Below are 19,247 nucleotides of genomic sequence, written 5' to 3'. Positions count from 1 at the left end.
AGTTCCAGTGGGTCCCCAGCTAAATGATAGTTAGGAACCAAACTAACCCTGAAAGTGTAGCTACAAATGGTGTACAGTTGTAGCCTACACTCTCAGAGTTAAATTAACATTGATTTACAGTATAAATGGGGGGTCCGTCTAATTAATGTATGTCAAACTGGGGGTCCTTGAATTAGGATTGAAATTAAATTAATGGTTGAAAAAAATCTTCTCTAATGGGGGTCCCTGGCATATCTTTTCAAATGGGGTCCATGGGCCGATAAGTGTCAATTTGGGGGTCCTTGACATGAAAAGGTTTGAGAATTAACCACTACACTGATGATATGCACTATAATGATGATATACACATTGGACCTGCAGTCCAGGTGGCAAGCGAATACCTCAGCGACAGGTGGTGATGACATCAAGCATGAAAAGTGAATTACCTATTGGCCTTTGTGAATAAATATTCACTGAATATTTATTGAATGCTGACAATTATAGGCTAGTGCTACTGTAGGCTGGTTGGTATAGCCAGTGAGCAGTGTGTATTGGTGATGTGATTCAATGTTTGGGTGGACGGTCATTTACTGACGTCACGCTGCAGGAGTTAAGGTGTCCGTGCGCGTGTCCTGCTAAAAAGATTCTGGACGGTGTGTACGCGCGTGACACAATGCAAATGAGTGAGCAAAGTAAATTCCTGTTATTTCGACATTTTCAATTAAACGTCCTCTAGTAGGCCTATTAGCCCACATGCATGACATGGACTGTAATCATTCATAGCCTATATCAAATCGACACGTTTGCAATTAAACAGGAAAGATTCTGTGGTTTATATGATACCAATAGCTCCGAAACAAACAAGTAGGTTGTTGAGGTTCACTGCAAGTTCGGTTGTTTTAAACCTTAAAGTTCACTACAAGGTGTTAATTTAATTGGCAAGACAACGTCACATTTTGTCCCCAATAGACGTGTCCTCTATACGTTAACAAACAGGCTGTGTCTAATTCACACAGGCGCACAGACACGCACCCACACGCGGTTTATATTTCCAGCGCCAGCCCGTGTTTATCCAAGAGGTACAGAGTATAAATTGACGGCCTGTGCTGGTGCAAGCTCATATTATTCCAGCACTTTCTCTCCGGGGAGCTTGGAATAACTGCCAAACCTTAAACAGTAGCTTGTTAGCGAGAGTGAGCCCTAGAATAACAGTGGCACCGCGCTCCTTGGAGCCTCATAGGTTTTAACCTAAATTGTTACTCCTGTAGACTTGCTTTAATTTTTCCCATTTATCATGTCGTGTACCAGAAAGTTTGCAATCTTATTATTCAAGCAATCTTATTATTCAAGCTATCTTATATGCATACATACAGTACATCCATAACTTAATAAGACTACACAGCTTGAGAGTGTAGGCCATTTGCCACATAAAGTGCTATAGCCTATCCTATCCTTTAATCTTGTAACCTATTGTAAAGTTCCCACTTTGTTTTGTTTCAGGACTTTGCCAAACAAACATCTCAGGCCAAACTGAGGAGAGGACAGTGGATGTAGTCCTAATTGGTTTGGAGCAGCAACAGGTAAACTTGGATCCAAGGTGCGCACTGGGCGTATAATACCCACAACCCGGATGGAAATAACTTTGATGTTGAACCCTAATAGAATTTTGGAACGGAGGCTGAGAGTAGAGACTGACTGGCAGTTTATATTATAAAGGAAACCTCCGGAGTAGAGAGACCTGAAAGTGATAGCAACTTTATACTTCCAGCCCAATCTAAATGTCTCCTTCATCTTAAGGTAAAAAAGAGAGCACAATTCTCAGTCAATCATCGTGATTGGGCCAAGTTATATAGGTTTATCCTCTATAAGCAATCAACCACCATCTACACACTTGGAGGCTCTGTCTTTTGAGTTAGCGAAATATGTCTGGAGAGGAGCAGAGTTTATCAGAAGTGGAACTGAGTCCAGGGGTCTCAGAGGACAGTCACTCCCTGTCACCAGGTCACTCCTCCGGTCCTGCTGGTGGCGGAGACTCACCGCTTCCCAACCAACAGTCCCAGCTTGTGGGTTTGGGAGATGAATCCCCATCTGGTACCGTGAGCAGCATCAAATCTGATGAAGAAGACGATCGCTTCCCCATCGGCATCCGTGAGGCGGTAAGCCAAGTGCTCAATGGCTATGACTGGACCCTCGTGCCCATGCCAGTGCGGGTCAACTCTGGCAGCAAGAACAAGCCGCACGTGAAGAGGCCCATGAACGCCTTCATGGTATGGGCACAGGCAGCGAGGAGGAAACTGGCTGATCAGTACCCCCACCTGCACAACGCTGAGCTCAGCAAAACCCTGGGCAAGCTATGGAGGTGAGCTCCACAAATCCACAAATAAATTAAGTCTGCTATTTCGGGTGATAGGTCCATGATATCCTGTATTATAGGTTAATAGTGGGTTCAATTTCAGTCCCCATACACTACTTAAAGTGCAAATTAGATCCATCATCAGTTTATCCTTTTCCCATTTGTCTACCTTTACTGTACGCTTTCATTGGTTTAAAATAATATTCAGGGTCATATTAATGGTTTGGTGAGGATAAGCTAAAGAAATAAGGATGGGGAAACACACCTTACTACCTAGCCTAGAGCAGTGATTCCCAAACTTTTCAGGTCGAAACCCGAAAGAGACATTAGACGTTTGCCCGACCCCAAACTAGAAAAATACCAGAGCTACAAGCACACGTGACGCTTCACCCAGCATTGCAAGCTTGTAGGTCAGCTATTTTCAAAACTTCTTAATTATATATATACTTTTGAAACATACTAGGCCTATATATGTTTTTGTAATGTAGGAAAAGAAATGGTCCGTGACCGACAAATGGGTCCCGAACCGAACAGTGGTCTAGACTCTAGAGTATGACTCCTTTCTATTTGAAATTAAATTATTTTCAAACTTATTTCAGCTAGATATAGCCTAAGTGTGAAGTTATGAGTGATGGCATAGACTTCCTTTCTTTTTTTAGTGGAATTAAAAGTACTAAAGCAGTGGACGTCAGGTGGCTTTATATCAAAACGTAAACTTTAGCTCATCACTCCTCCATGTTGTTTGCAAATGTGTCAAACAATTCATAACCCACTTTCCCAGTCCACCAGTTCAGAAACACTTGTTTCGAGAGTCACATATTACATATAAGGCTTATATTTAAGGGTGAGTGCGTCATAGTCACATGTTTCTGAATCCAGGCTAATTTCATAGACCACTTAATTCTCCGGCCTTTAGTTGGAGAAAATGGCTCCAGAGGGAATTACTGTGTTTTTTAAAACCCCCTTAGCGCAGTTTTACGACTCAGATTATTATAGCACAAATGACATAAGGTTTTTTCCATCAACAACTGGTAGCAAACTCCAAAGGGTTGTCCTATAGGTCTCCTAACAAACAACTTATCCTCTCACCCCACCTAATCCACCTTATAATGAACCAGTCAATCATTGGAATTATATATATATATATATATATATATATATATATTGTTTTACAATTGCAAATATTGCATTAAATTAGCAGAATTGCATGTGTTTTTTGCTGGGGGACTTGACCATGGTTATTGCTATGGATATCATTCAATCGTTTATAGTTTAACCATGCATCTTATGGCATTTAACATATAGCCAGAGTAAACATAACTTACAGCAAACATACAGTAATTACCTCTACATGATGCATGTTGCTTCTCTCTGTGGCATTTCTTTACACTGGCTGTATTGTGAAACCAATAAGTAGCTACACCAGTGTTTCTCAACGTTTTTGGACCAGTGCCCCTTATCCAATACCCAGGTCCCTTACTGCCCCCACAACCAATTAAAATGTAAGCTTTATTTTTGATTGTGTGTTCTGTTGTCAGTATCATGTCAGGCCCATGGTCAGGATCATGTTCAGGATCCTGTCAGTATCATGGTCATTATCATGTCAGGGTCCTTATGTCAGTATCATGTAGTATCATGGTCAGTGTCATGTCAGTGTCATATCAGTATCATTTTCAGTATCATGTATCACGGTCAGTGTCATGTCGGTATCATGTCAGTATTATGGTCAGTATCAGTATCATGTATCATGGTCAGTATCATGTCAGTATCATGCCAGTATCATGTCAGTGTCCTCACATCATTCTACCCCAACACCCGCTCACATCCTTTATCCTGCCTCCCAGCACTCATTTGCCAAACAGAAGGTCAGAAAGGGTTAATTTATTAACCTTGTAAAGACGGTGTATTAATTAGATGAAGTCTTGCCCTTTGGGCTCAGGCACTATTGGTTAATTGGCCCAGAAACATGATGAACTGGGAAACTGAGAAAGGTCTCGCTTTTCTCATGTCAGTACTATCGGCAGTAGTAATTTCGATGTTTGGTGTTCGTGCCTGCAGACAGGATGCATCTCTGGCCTACTTCATAATTGCATTACTGTCCTGCAGTCAAAGTCTTCTGGCAGGGGTAACTTTATAGGCAGCTGTGCATCTAGTGGGAGTGGGTAGGAGGGGGTAATAATCTTACCACATTATGCAATTATGCGTTTTAGGTATATATCAGCTGCAAGACAAGTTTTGCCACAATGGCCTATATGATGAGAATCCTGACATTGGCCCACTTAACCACTTGAACCCTGTATGTTGTTGAGCAGAGTCCCAATGGGCTCTACAATCTTAACTTTTTTAGATCTACTGTACTATAACGAAAGTTTTCCCCAGAATACAGATACCTGGGTTTAAGTGGTTAAATGTATTTGCCTATTACACTGGCTCATCGGTCACAGCTAATAAATTACCTAGAAATGGAATGATGTTTGATTGTTGGTGGTCAAGGCAGCCAGTAGCAAAATAGTCTAGAAATCGCATTTGTGTTTTCTTAACATACATTTCATACTCATCATGTTACCAAACACACATGCTCTAAATGTTCTCAGACGGCTATCATTTCCTCTTACCATCCGAGTAGCTGCCTAAATTGCAATTCAACACATTTTTCAAATCCTTTGGCTGTTATAATAGTGCAGTGTAAATCATTCTGATATAACTTAACAATGAAGCTTTGTAGAAATGTTTGCCGATGTCCTTTACATATAATTTCTGTCATACAACAAACAAAATATCCCACACTGAACATGAACAGGGAACACTCTGAATTACGTTCCAAATCCAATTTATCTAGACCTATAGTATCGACATTAACATCTGTTTAGTTTTCATCAGGACATTTTCCATATCAATATACTTTTTGTAACAATCAAATTCCAGCACATAAACAGAAGAGGAAATTAATATGACAAATAAGACTGTGTGCTCCAAATCACTGGTTCCCAAACACTGGGTCGGGATCTCCATATATGGGCATAAAAGGGACGAGAACGGAATTCATTCGATGTCAGAGAACAGGTCAGCTATATCCTTCTGCTGAGCTGGGATGAGGTGTCATTGTGATGTCAGAAGAGTGACGGACGGACAGACAGACAGACAGACATGAGCTGGAGGTTTTCATACTAAGTAGCGACCTACAATCACAATAATAACGTGAAGTACTGTTCCTACGAAACAGTGTGGGCTCGCTCGTAAATAAATAATTTAAAAAATAACTAAAATAAAAACATAATCAAATAAATTGTTGTTTTTCCTTCATTTCTTATGTTTGCCAACGTGACTATATTCTGCAGCGTGCTAACTGTCATGTGAAGCTCAATCAATACTCCAGCTAACACCACTCCCTGATGTTTTTCCGCCAATTGCACCTCATTGGCTAAGGGCCCTGCCTTTGTACTGTCTGCGGCGGAACTTGGTACATGCTGGTCCCTGATTGGGCTATACTTGTCTTCAACAAGAGGAGACACCGACATACATACCGTACATACATACCCAGCCGATTACAGTACTTGCGCACTCTTCTTACGCAAATAACTAGAAATGCACTCTGTCGAGGTGCCAACTTGCGTCTTGTGCACAAAGTAGTACTTGTGTGCCAGCAGAGCGTGCCATGAGGTGCACTCACTGGCTCACATCACAGGCAATATTGTTATGCATTAACACAATGGTTGCCACCTTAAATCTCTTTGAAGTTCCAGGCTGCCACCAGTCTCCATAGACTTCCATGTAATTCATAGTGAACGGATCATGAACGCCCATGCCTAGATCATGCACCACGTGTGTGCATGCTGTTCACAGCTTTCAAACAAAAAAATCCGCTTGGAAATCCGTTCAGGCATTCATGAGATAGCAGCCATTATGTTTTCTTCATTTGTAAACAAAAATGGCTGCCATGTTTGAAAGATGGGGTTGGTATGGGGGTTAAACATGCAATTGAAAAAAAAAAGTATCAAACCATAGGGCCAGACAGCAGAGAACTAGTCACGTGAAGTGTTTTATATCACCAAATTAAATGTAGGTGAACAATAAATGAAATAACAAGAATGTTCTTAATTGCGGGGCCACCTGCAGTGGTAGTATCAGTTGCTCCATGAATTGTCACTCAAATCTCCCTGAAATCAGTTCAGTCAACTTCAGATGTCTAGCTCCCGTAAAACAGCAAAACGTGATCATTTATGGCAGCTGTACATACTGCTACGAATACCAGAAAACTCGCCCTAAAACAAACTCGCCCCAAACTCGTTTCCCAACGGGTCTGTGGCCTTAAGCTAGATGCAGATTAGACTAAAATCAAATCTGTGCTTCTGGGGGTCCCTGGAACAAAAAAGTTTGCGATAGGGGTCCATCCGTGGAACAAAATATTTTGAGATGGGGGTCCACGGCCAAAAACACATTTTGGGGGTCCTTAACCACTGATAGGCACATTCTACACAATTTTCTGAAAAAAACGTATGTTGCCATCAGTGTTTCTCAAACTTTGTCATGTGAAGGACCCCCAGAATGATATGTATTTGGCCACGGACCCCCATCACAAAATATTTTGTTCCAGGGACCCCCAGAAGCAAATATTTGATTTTAGTCTATTCTGCATCGAGCTTAAGGCCACAGACCCGTTGGGAAACGAGTTTGGGGCGAGTTTGTTTTAGGGCGAGTTTTCCAGGTTACCACTGCTACCACCCAACAGCGAGGAAGCTATTCGCAAGCTTGTCTATGAAGGGAGCGCTCGTTTTATGGTTAGATGTCACAGTTATTGTCCACGACGCTCAGTTATTGTCCACGACATTGCAAGCGGCGCGAAGGCCAGCGGACCTTGGTCCTGCTCTTCGCCCCCGAGCGCCGCAGGCGCGAGTGGCCGCGAAGAGCGGGCCAGGGCCGGCCGCGCGAGTTACGAAGCCGTGGTGAATGCAATCGTTATATTTATGCCCAGGCCGTAAGGCCTGGGCAAGCGCACGATAAACGCAATGATAATTGGGTTTTGGTGCACCTCGCGCGGTCCAAGTGACTACAACCGAGCGCTCCCTACGTCCGGTTCAGCCAATCACAGGGGGCTTGGGGGAGACCGGAACCAGACCGGAACAGGGACAGCCTTGCGTATACGCCAGACGCCACCCAACAGCCATTTGTTGCATGTCACAAAAAGATCAGAACTCCTCATGTGATGATACTGTAATAATGAGATCTTTCGATTTTATTTTTTTCCCTATTTTTTAATTAATCTGTTTTTTTAGAGTGGGTGTGTATCCAGACTATATCACTGACTGCATGGATATGAGTCTGGTATGGAAGGTTTATTTCCAAGGTGCGGGATATTAAAAAATGGCTCTGGACAATACTGGCCTCTGATTGGTCACCCAACTCTTTGGGGTGAGAAGACGGATACACAATAATTGAGCAGGGCCATTTATTTTATTTATTTATTTTTCGCACCGGCGGATTCGTCTGGTTCCAGGCTATGTGTGTGTGTGTGTGTGTGTGTGTGTGTGTGTGTGTGTGTGTGTGTGTGTGTGTGGTGGGGGGGGGGGGGGGGGGGTTCTATAGAAGAGTTGCCACCCTGGAGCCAAGCTTGACTACAAACATTGTTGATGATTAGGGCCGTTTAGTGGTATGTGTTGAAAAATCTTTCTGTCTGTCTGTCTGTCTGTCTGCCTACCTACTTAAGGCTCCTCAATGAGAGTGACAAGCGTCCGTTCATCGAGGAGGCGGAGAGACTGAGGAAGCAGCATAAGAAAGACTATCCGGAGTACAAGTACCAGCCACGACGCCGCAAGAATGGTAAGCCTGGGTCCGGCTCTGGCAGTGAGGCTGATGGCCATTCCGAGGGTGAGATCAGCAGCTACAAGGGTCTCCACCTGGATGTGGCCCACAGTGGGAGAACTGCGTCCCCGTTGGCAGACGGGCACCACCCTCATGCTTCAGGTGGGCTGAATAGAATAAAATAGAACTGAATAGACATTCCTGAACTGTCTGACCCATAACTCTGGTGCTACTACATATGGTACACAGCTACTCTAATCATTGTACAAATAAAAACTAACTTTATCTTTCTCTTGTCTGTCTGTACAGGCCAGAGCCATAGTCCTCCCACCCCTCCCACAACTCCCAAGACAGAGCTCCAGTCTGGGAAGACAACAGAGGGAAAGAGGGAAGGTGGTGGAAGTGTGGGCGCCCGTGGCGGAATGGGGGTCGGGGCAGAGGGAGGCTCAGGAGCTTCGGGTTCAGGGAAACCCCACATCGACTTTGGCAACGTGGACATTGGTGAGATGAGCCATGAGGTGATGGCCAACATGGAGCCGTTTGACGTCAACGAGTTCGACCAGTACTTGCCACCCAATGGACACCCGGGCATCGGGCAGGGTGCCGGAGTGGCTTCAGCTGCGGTGGGTTCCTCGGCCTCTCCGTACGCATATGGAATCTCATCAGCTCTGGCCGCGGCCAGTGGACACTCTGCGGCCTGGCTCACCAAACAGCAGCAGCATCATCATCATGGCTCTCCACTGAGCTCCGACCCCTCTAAAGCCCAGATCAAGAGCGAAGCTGCAGGGCCCGGGGGCCATTTCACGGAGGCGGCCTCGGCAGGCTCCCATGTCACCTACACACCCCTCAGCCTGCCCCATTACAGCTCTGCCTTCCCCTCGTTGGCTTCTAGGGCTCAGTTTGCTGAGTATGCCGACCACCAGGCCTCAGGGTCATATTACGCCCACTCTAGCCAGGCCGCTGGGCTGTACTCTGCCTTCTCTTACATGGGCCCCTCCCAGAGGCCCCTTTACACTGCCATCACTGACCCAGCCAGTGTTCCCCAGTCGCACAGCCCCCCGCACTGGGAACAACCTGTGTACACCACCCTGTCACGTCCTTGACAGACAGCAGGACTAGAGGGCACTAGTGCAGGTTCAGCTCCCATGCCAGACCTGCAGGGTAATAACAGAAGTGGTGGTAGAGGTAGCAGTAAATGTGGTCTGGGCTGGGGGGAGTGGGCAGGCACTGGGGGAGTAGGCTGGGCAGGTAGGATAGGGAGAGACACCCTTCCGGTCTTCCAGTCGAATGGCAGAATGGCTGCCATGGCCCAAGGATGAACTTGGAGCTTTTGGAGTGTGGTGGACTATTTGGGGTAACACAGAGCAGTAGTCAATGGGTGTGCTTCAATTTCAAAACCTCAGAGGTTTGGATAACTGTTGTGGAGAGATACTTGGAGATAGCCAAACTCATCTTGTATAACATGGTTTTATGATGTCAGAAGAATAGTGTGCCAAACTGCTTGGCTATGTCCCATTCACATCTCAGGCAAGTTTAACCTGATAGCAAACATATTAGTATTGATTGGAAATCAGTACAATATGTAATAGCTTTCTGTTATGGTTTCAGAGGCACATTGTGTTGTTCCAATGTCAATACAAAATATTGTAGTGTTCTATTACAATACTTTACCTTTTTTATTTTGTTTTTATTTTTTACACATGATGAGGGCTCATGGATCAGAAATGCCATCAAACCTCAAGCGGGTTAAGAAGTATTCTTTTTTGAGAAAATAATTGTCATTATAAAATAATTATTGACTAATATCAGGATATCTTACTGAATGTTATTGAAATTGAAAATGTTTATTTGTGTGTACAGGTGAGGTCTAAGGTATAATTTTGGAGATGTTAGATTTTCTAAAAATTTACCAAAGTTTTGTGACCAAAGCTTTACACTTTGAGAAGAATCGAATTCCTAGATGTTTCTCCCCAACATGACAGTCACACTACCTTATTGTTTTTTCCCCCCTTTTCTCTCTTTTTATTTTAGCAAAGTCTTCTTTAAGCTGTCAAATTTGTTTTCAATTGTATCGTATTCGTTTTCACCTCAAGCTAATACTTTGGATATTTACATAACATGGCACTGATGTGTGGCTTTGTTGAGTATGTGATGTATTCATGAAGGACATTCATGATGATGGACAATTCTATTTATACTGTACAGATAATCCATTTTCACTGACCGAAATTATGGTCTGTCTGTAGGTCAGAATACATATTCCTTATTACTTTATTTGTTCTAACAAGTCGCTGTATTATTAATTCTGTCAAATGCTTTTTGCCATTATTATTTCCACTTCACAAATTCTGCACCACTGTCTTTTCATTTATTTTGTGTGACATTATATCGTGCATTCAAGCTACAATGCCAGATTTGTAGGTAGAAATTGTATACCATTTGTACAGTCTTTCTGCCCGAGATGCCATTGCTGAAACTGAAAAAGTGGAGTAGAGTAAGTAAAATTTTGCATTTGGAATTTATGCTTGTCCAGCTGTTGAGTCACATTGAATACCAAACATGCGCTTGTCCTAATGAAATACCTACAACATAAACAGAAATGAGCATGTTATGTAAAAAGAAGGAGAAGAAGGAAAAATAAAAAAAAGGATTTACAGCATGTTACACTTAGATTTAAATTTGATTGAATAATAATGCATTGTTGCTTTGACATTCAGCCATAAATGTTGAGAAATCCATGATTGGACTGGACAATTCCATGTTGGCACCTGGAAAATAATCTTTCTCCACACTTTTGTGACAAACCGTAATTTGGGTAGGATATCCTCCATCTTGTAATGTGAATGAAGTCTTAAGTAAATTTTCCTTATTCTTATGTATTGACACGTGTATTACTGTAATATTGAGTATCGTTATTTGACAATATCCCACACCATATGCTTCTTGGTCTGTAGTTGACACTACTTGTGAAGCATTTCTGGTTTGTCAACACATACCGTACAGTTTGTGATCACAACTAACTATGTGCCTTTGAAAAAAAGAACTATTTTGTCCTAATTGCTGTTTGTGCAAAATATCTGTTGTTACATTCATTATTTATATTTGCCTGTGTTATATTTGTTTGCGCTGACTGTTTCTCTCCATCAGAAAGAAAACATTTTGACTATTGTAATTGTTTTTCTATTTTGTATTTTACATGCTTATATAACTGATGCCAGCCCAGCAAAACGTGTAAATAATAGCAGGAATGAAACCGTAGGTATGTGATGACTAATGACCTTCTCTCACACTAAATAAAGCTGTATTCTCTCTGCTTTTGTACAAGTCCGTCTCCTAGATAATTCTAACAATGGGACTTGCCTTTATCAGCATGGGTATAATGGTGTTAACTGTCTAGGCTAGCCTGCCTAGCCTGAATAGCAATTGATGATTCAATTTCTCAAACAAGAATTAAATTGTCTCCCTGATTATATCAATATCAAACATATAATTTTCCGAATGTCTGTCTGAGTGAGTGTCTGTCTGTCTGTCTGAGTGTCTGTCTGTCTGAGTGTCTGTCACAGCGTTTCTCCTCAGTGGCTGGAGCAATTGATCTGAAATCGCATCACCATTAGCATATGAACACACCTGACATAACTGTGAAGCCCGTTTGTCACTTTCACAAATCATATGCTGTATATTAGCATTTTTATGGTGTATCTATATCTATTCTGCATCTAGCATGAGGCAACATGTTTAACCAGCTGTGTGTGTGTGTGTGTGTGTGTGTGTGTGTGTGTGTGTGTGTGCGTGCGTGCAGGCGGGTGGCGGGCTGGGGGTCGGTTGTCTGGCCCTGTTACAGATTTTGTCCAAAAATCATGCAGATCGGTACACAGTATCTCTGTAGCCATTAAACGAAACGGGTATTTCTTACATTGATGCTCCTACATATTATCATGCAAGCACCAGTTAAAGTTACTTTCCATCCCTCATATACTGTGTGCACAGTGCACAGTGCACATCCCATAACCCACACACTGCACATCATTTCGGAGCTCATATCTTTGAACGGGTAAGGGTTAGTATAATAATATTCCTCACAATGAGAAAATTAACTAATTTTGACATACTATAATTGTAAATGATGCACTTCTAGTGACATTCTCAACATAATCTATTCAATCTAACGGATAATTCACTTTGTCTGGCCAGGAGTTGACTTAAAACTTATCCAAGCCACAATTGACCATCATCCAGGCAGCCACAAACTTACTACATTCAATGAATCAACTAAGCTGTGGCAGTATTGCATTCAATTAGAACAGGAAGACAAGGATCAATCTGTATTGTGCACTGTGCTATCTGCAGTGGCTATGAAAGGACCAGGATATGATACATCACATTGACATGTCACCCTGGGCTGCACTGTGGACCATTAGCCCGTCTATGTTGCACTTGAACCTATCAAATCCCAGAGGGTGATTGGTTGCGCACGCATGCTTATGCACTGTGACATTTTTAATATGTGCATACTTGTGTATGTGTATGTGTGTGTGTGTGTGTGTGTGTGTGTGTGTGTGTGTGTGCTCGCGCGTGCGTGCGTGTGTGTGTGTGTGTGTGTGTGTGCTCGCGCACATGCCTGTGCAAGTTGCGGGTTAAGCCTGACTCCTAATTCCCTCTATTTAATCGGCTGTGTGATACTTTGTAAAGACAAAGAGAGCCATTGAAAGGGAGCTGGGGGAGGAGAGAATCGGGGCAATGAGGGAGCATACCCAGAACTGCCTGGCCTGTAGCTTCACTGGGATACAAAGGGACTCTCATACTAGCAGCACTGCCGGGCCGGCACATAGACCTCCACAACCCCCACTGCCCAGCCCCTATGGTACTCCTCCTCTCCTCTCCTCCTCCCCTCCCTTCTCAGGTTGGAACTGTAATGGGATTAAAACATTCCAAAAGAAGGAAGGGATGGGAGAGAGAGCCAGAGTTATAAACGTGTAAAGATGATGAAAATGATGTACTGTACATCAATTAAGGGCAACAACAGCTCTCATCACTGTGTACATCATATTGGCACAACACATCACCAGTGGGCAGTATTGGAGAAGTTAAAGTTACATGTAACTGAGTTAGGTCTACTAACTAAGTTACATTTTGCTGTAACTTGCTGGTAACTGAGTTACATTCATATTTCTGTAACTCGTCAAGTAACTGAGATACTTTTTGGGTCATTTTTGGGTCAAGCTACAAGTTACAAGTTATAGTATGAGAATTTAAGTCTTGTTAAGATTGACGATCAAAAGTCATGTAACAGTTTCATTAATATGTATAGCAAAGGTGTAGCTATCAATCACTATACAAGGCACCAGTCTTTTTCTCTTTTTTTACGTTACACTTTTACAATTGTGATGTGATAAGATTGACGATCAAATGTCATGATTCATGTAACAGTATCCTCAACAGATAGAACAGATATCTTCTTTGTTTAACTTTATTTTAGAAACACAGATGTTTACTAAAGAAAATGTCAACCTTTTTGAAATAAAAGTACCAGTAAGACGCCTAAGGGCGAAAAGTGACCTCACCCTTTAGGGCAAGGTCGCTACATCCCCAAAGGGATGTGGTTCTCCTGGCATGACAGGGATTTCCATATCTCCATAATATAGGCATAAGGGATTTGGTTCCCCTGGCATCACAGGGATCTCCATATATGGCAAAAAAGGGGATTTGGTCCCCCTGACATCACAGTGATTATATAGTGGCATTCACAGATATGGGCTTAATATTGATGACATCAGGGATCTCCATATATGGGCATAAAAGGGATTTGGTTCCCCTGGCATCACAGGGATACAGTCACTGATACAATACAGTGTTGTGCGATACAGTGCCGTACAGTACAGTACAGTAAAAATAGGAACAGATTGAGAAGGGCACTGTTGCGCAGCCGACACGCGCACACACACACTCATACCTGCCAAGTGCCAACCCTCCTATTTTTGGAAGAAGTCTCTTGTTTTTTGACCATCGCATTTCTCTTGTTTTTTTGGGATTTCACACTTTTTGTGATAAGGTCAAAGAGCTGCTGATATGCAGCCAAGGCCATTCATTATAGTTCCTTGGCCATATTTTTCACTAATAGGACACTGAACACTCTCTGTTTCTCTGTCTCGCACGTCGCGCACCATTTTAGTGCAGACCAGCCTGTAGGCGCTTAGGACCTCTTCTGCGGAAGGCCTCATCGCAGGGTCTGTCATCTTACACTGTGTGTGGATGTGGGACAAATGGGACAGGACCAAGTCGGCTCCAGGCACGTCCGACATTAAGTACTCTGTAACCTGCAGGATCTTCCAGATGTCTGTCTTCTGGTCGTATGGTGGCATCAGCTTGATGAAAATAGCCGACCTCCACGCAACACGTTGTGAGCTTTGAGGTCTGCTATTTTCAATACTTCCACCAAAAGGCCCCTTTAGAAATGTCAGCCCCAGCCTCTCTAACATTCTCTGCACGTCCCATCACGTACCCGTATTTCCCTTTTCTGATGGGACAATGTAATGATGAGTCATGTGGGTTTACCGTCATCAGCAGCAGCAGCACCGCTCACTTCACACTGGTGTGGTTTATATTTCATAAATCAGTGCTACTGAACACCCTCTATGTCTGTGTGTTGGTTCAAAAAGATTGAAAAGAATTAAAAAGCGCTTCTGACAAAGCCCCACCAAAGGGGGGTGGAGTTTAGGTGGTTCTGCTATAACTCCAGGCTCCACGCCCTCTTTTGGCCTCCAACCTCATTGTGAACCTGGAGGTCCATTCGGCTGTTGGTGGACCATACCTAGCTCCTAGCTAATTTTTGGTGTTTGGTGTTAGACGTTTTTTGCCCGGCGACAGCAGAGATATGAGACACACGTGCGACACATCTCCTTGTATGGGCCGTTCTGTCCGCACCGTCATTTATCTCCATACATGGAGTTCCGTGCTCATACGGACACTCCCACATACACACAAAGCCAGACGTAGGAGCGGCTAGCACTGCTCAATAATAATTACGAACAATATGTGGGAAACAATTTTTTTTAGTATTCATTCACTCGTGACCCACTGTTTGGGAAACAGTGGTACACAGTATACAGTATGCATATGTAGCCCCAATTAGTAGAGCCATGAACCAGCCCACAACAGCCCTGCGAAAGGGGTTCAGCCCTATTGACACAACGGGTTGTGCGTTGGTCTGGCGAGAGGGAGCCCCGGGTTCAATCTCCGCTTCCGCGCATCACTACCATCTGGTGTGATATCCTCGCATATGAGGGAGCGCTCCAAAGATGGGGGGAGGGTTGATCGTAGGCCCATAGTTAGTACAGCCATGAACCAGCCCACAACAGCCCTGCCAAAGGGGCTCAGCTTTGGCACAACGGGTTGTGCGTTGGTCTGGCGAGTGGGAGCTTCCGTGCATCACTACACATACATACAGTACACATCTATTGGCTTCCTACCACTCCTTCTTCTTCTCGTCCATGGACACTCCTCCGGGCCCCATGGCCACCACCAGCAGCAGGCCGCCGATCACAGAGGTGGTCTGGAAGAAGTCGTACTTGAGGAAGTCGTGCATGGGCTTGCTGGCCGGGATGGTCCAGAAGGCGTTGAGGTAGACGTTGCAGGCCAGGTGCCACAGCACCAGCGACAGCGCCGCCAGCTGGGTCTTGTAGCCCACGGCCACCAGGAGGATGAGGGCCGCGCACACAGCGTTATGCAGGAGAACCAAGGGGCTGGAGCTGACGCGCAGCAGGGTCATGGACATGAGCACCAGCAGCACCCGGACCCCCAGCTGGATGTACTGCTTCGGGGAGCGCATCCCCACGGAGGGGACTCGGGCAAACACGTTCTTCCCCGGCTCAGAGTAAGACTCGTCCAGCAGCAGCAGGACGCTGCCGCACAGGGCCAGGTTCCTCATCAGGAACCTCACACCCCACGACATGGGGTAGGAGACGGTCTGCAGGGCCACGATGGTCACTTGCAGGAAGGTGTTGGCCGCGTCTTGGGTCGTGTTCACCAGATCCTCCAGCCCCATGCTTGCTTTATACGACTTACAGTAATTCCTGTTTGCCTCAAAAGCAAAAGGCTAGAACGAACAACTTTCGGACTACGTTGTACGACCCCTTTTTTTCCTGCTCGGGAAAGTGACGTAATACCGGTACTTCCAAAACGTCAAGGATGTCCACAATTACAACACCAGAGGCAGTGCTGCAGACCATGTTCAACCCAGAGTCGACTCAAACAAAGGGTCAAATTCGTTCTTCTGCTACTAATGCCCTACCGAAGGCCGTAAAGGAGTGTAAATCCCTAACTTCCTTTAAAACCGCTCTGAAAAAACACTTACAGACTCAAAACTGGTAACAATAAACCTAGCCTAACCTTACTCTCCCCCTGACCCCTCTTTGTAAATACCTTTTATTTTGCATTATTTTTGTTTACAACTGTTTTTTTTCCCCTGATATCTACTGGATAGTACTGTGTTCTATCTGTCTGTCATTCAATGTTATATGAGTTTAATATCGGTACATATACTATATACATATAGCATAATAAGCAGCAAGTAACTAAATGAAATTCAACATTAGGTACAAAAGGGTGAAAATACATCGGTAGGGCCACATAGCAGCAGGAACGTATCAGGTTAGACCTCAGGACAAACGGAACAGAAGGAGGTGTGAAGGAGACAATGAATGAAACAGACTGACGTAGAAAGAGACAGACAGGGAGACAAACAGTTTGAGACTGATGGATAGAGGTGGAGGAAGGAAGAGAGAGATATTAGAGAAACTGCTGGGTGGATAGTGTCCTCGACTCCTCGATGTGGCTGTCTGTGGTGCTGGTCACATGCGTTGGCCGCTGTGCCCCATGAAAGGAGCCCTGTGCTCCCTGTGGCACATCTCCGCTCATCAAAAGATCCCAAGATGGGAGCTATTAATAATAAATCAATAAGACATCATGAATGTGGCGACACACACGCACGCACGCACGCACGCACATTCACACACACACACACACACACACACACACACACACACACACACACACACACACACACACACACACACACACACACACAGAAAACGTCTATGAACTGGATCCCCCCAAATGACCTCAATCATATTGTAAGATGGATCAACATGCAATAGACATTTCTCAGCAATACCTTCGATACAGGAATTATTAGGGGTAAATTGAGTTTATGCATCATTTATTTATTCATGCCATGTGGTCTTTGGAGTACACATCTCTAGGCCGCTCTCCAAAAGAACGGCTGTAAAAGAAGACATCGCAAAATCTGGCTTGTTCATTTAACTTTACGTGTACAAATTGACCTGTGAGGGTCCGGATTTTATTGCGACCGTTAGGTCGCAGTTACTATCAAAACCTCCACCGCCTGTCTGTCTGTCCGTCAGTCAGTCAGTCAGTCAGTCTGTCACGTCACATCACACTTTTGCCCTACTCATATCTCCGCCATCGTTGCCCCTATATGTGGAATTTTCCACACACACTCCTTGTCTGCCATGACTGCCAATCCACAACCTCCACCCTTCCAGGGACCCCTGCAGCTCCAGGGACCCCCGCCAAAAAGCTAAAAAACGACAAAATGACATCGTTGCCCCTGTCCATGTGAAATTTTCCACACTACCAAATGACGCCCCCAAATCGGCTGCTCATCGCGTTGCTCTGCCACAGACAAAGAGATGTCTACACACATCTCATCAACATGGATCTCCTCTTTTCTCACATGCCCCTCTTCTAGCGCCACCATGAGGCCGGTTCTTGCAAAACACATTTACGGACACAGCTCCTACAATTTGTGCCCTAAAATCACGCAAATCGGTACACGGTATGTCTACACTCATCTCATCAACATGGATCTGTCCCATATAGCGCCACCATCAGGCCGATTTTTTTAACACATTTTTGAACCTAAAATCACGCTCCGACCTGATGGTCGATTATCTCCCGATTAGGGAGTCTTACTGGTTTTACTGTGTACAGATATGGTAGTAATATTGCACCACGATGCTTCAGCCTTCTCCAGACGTATCTGCAAAAGGGGATTTAATCAACCAAGAAACTTCAGCTGTTTGGATGGTGCACACTGTATTGTACATAATTTACATACATTGTGATGTGATTGTTCACACCGATATAAGCTCCTTCCCCTTTAAAACATGCAGTAGTCTATGTGATGTCATTGGTTTGGCAACGTCTAGCAGAATTATATTGTTGTGCTAACCTAAACAAGTGACCATTGCCGTCCAGAAAAACTTTCATAGATACAGTATGTTCACAAATAAATCCACCCAGTGTCACTGTCTTCCTTTAATTACAAACATGTTAATTGTCTCATACTAGCAACCTTCCACCCCTATCTCCCATCCTGCATCAGGCTTCTTGTCGCCTAGGTAACAACCCATTTCCCTGAAACAATGAGGTGCCTGTTTGCCTACTGTGTGTGTGTGTGTGTGTGTACATGTTTGTCTGGGGACATAGAGGCATGGGAGGGAGAACATTATGACAGTTGCAGACTTCGCTCATCAGTAGCAACAGTTAACCTGCTGCCAGTCTTCTATTTTTGACCAAGAAAATAACAAAATCATGTAAATGTATAAAGTCAAATTAATTTAGTCAAGAGTTACCCATCATAATAATGGTACTCAAATAGATGTAATTGTATTCAACTCTTAACAGTTGAACAGTATAATGTTAGGGTGACTTGATGTGCCTGCTTCCAACATTAAAATAAATATACAAGCTGATTTGATAACCAAGTTGGAGGCAAGTACATTTCAATTTCCTATTGATTTTGCTATTTTGATTAGGAAGAATAGCCAGACTGGATCCGTGGATCTTCAAATAGTAAAATCAATAAAAAGTTGACAGACACACACACACACACACATATATAACAAACTAAAAAACGTGTTGGGTTTGGTGATGTACTATACTGTCTGAATCAGCTTTGTTTGATTATGTTTACAGGCTAAAAGAGCTCCTCCAGAAGAGATTTTAAATTGTCAATTTCTAGTCAATGGACAGTGTTGGGAAAGTTCACTTTAAAAACGAACTAGTTCAAGTTCAAGTTCAGAACTTCAAAAATGAA

At 43.8% G+C, this 19,247-nt stretch overlaps 2 protein-coding genes across 2 annotated transcripts; one reads left to right on the top strand and one right to left on the bottom strand.

The window, feature by feature from the left end:
* Positions 1 to 1,901: 1,901 nt before the first annotated feature.
* Positions 1,902 to 9,234, top strand: sox10 (SRY-box transcription factor 10; the record flags this gene model as incomplete). The annotated part of the gene is made up of 3 exons (XM_080724179.1): positions 1,902 to 2,338; positions 8,037 to 8,293; positions 8,441 to 9,234. The coding sequence occupies 3 exons, from the start codon at positions 1,902 to 1,904 to the stop codon at positions 9,232 to 9,234; spliced, it is 1,488 nt and encodes a 495-aa protein (XP_080580305.1).
* Positions 9,235 to 15,593: 6,359 nt separating this feature from the next.
* On the bottom strand, positions 15,594 to 16,097 carry LOC308283215 (surfeit locus protein 4-like; the record flags this gene model as incomplete). The annotated part of the gene is made up of 1 exon (XM_080723597.1): positions 15,594 to 16,097. Exon 1 carries the CDS (start codon positions 16,077 to 16,079, stop codon positions 15,594 to 15,596), a length of 486 nt encoding a protein of 161 aa, XP_080579723.1. The 5' UTR covers positions 16,080 to 16,097.
* Between the last annotated feature and the right edge of the window lie 3,150 nt (positions 16,098 to 19,247).

Source organism: Nannobrachium achirus, assembly GCF_963921795.1.
Source record: "Nannobrachium achirus genome assembly, chromosome: 4".
NCBI classification, from domain to species: domain Eukaryota; kingdom Metazoa; phylum Chordata; class Actinopteri; order Myctophiformes; family Myctophidae; genus Nannobrachium; species Nannobrachium achirus.
Note: the sequence above shows the minus strand (reverse complement) of the source record. Positions and strands in the feature narration are given on the sequence as shown.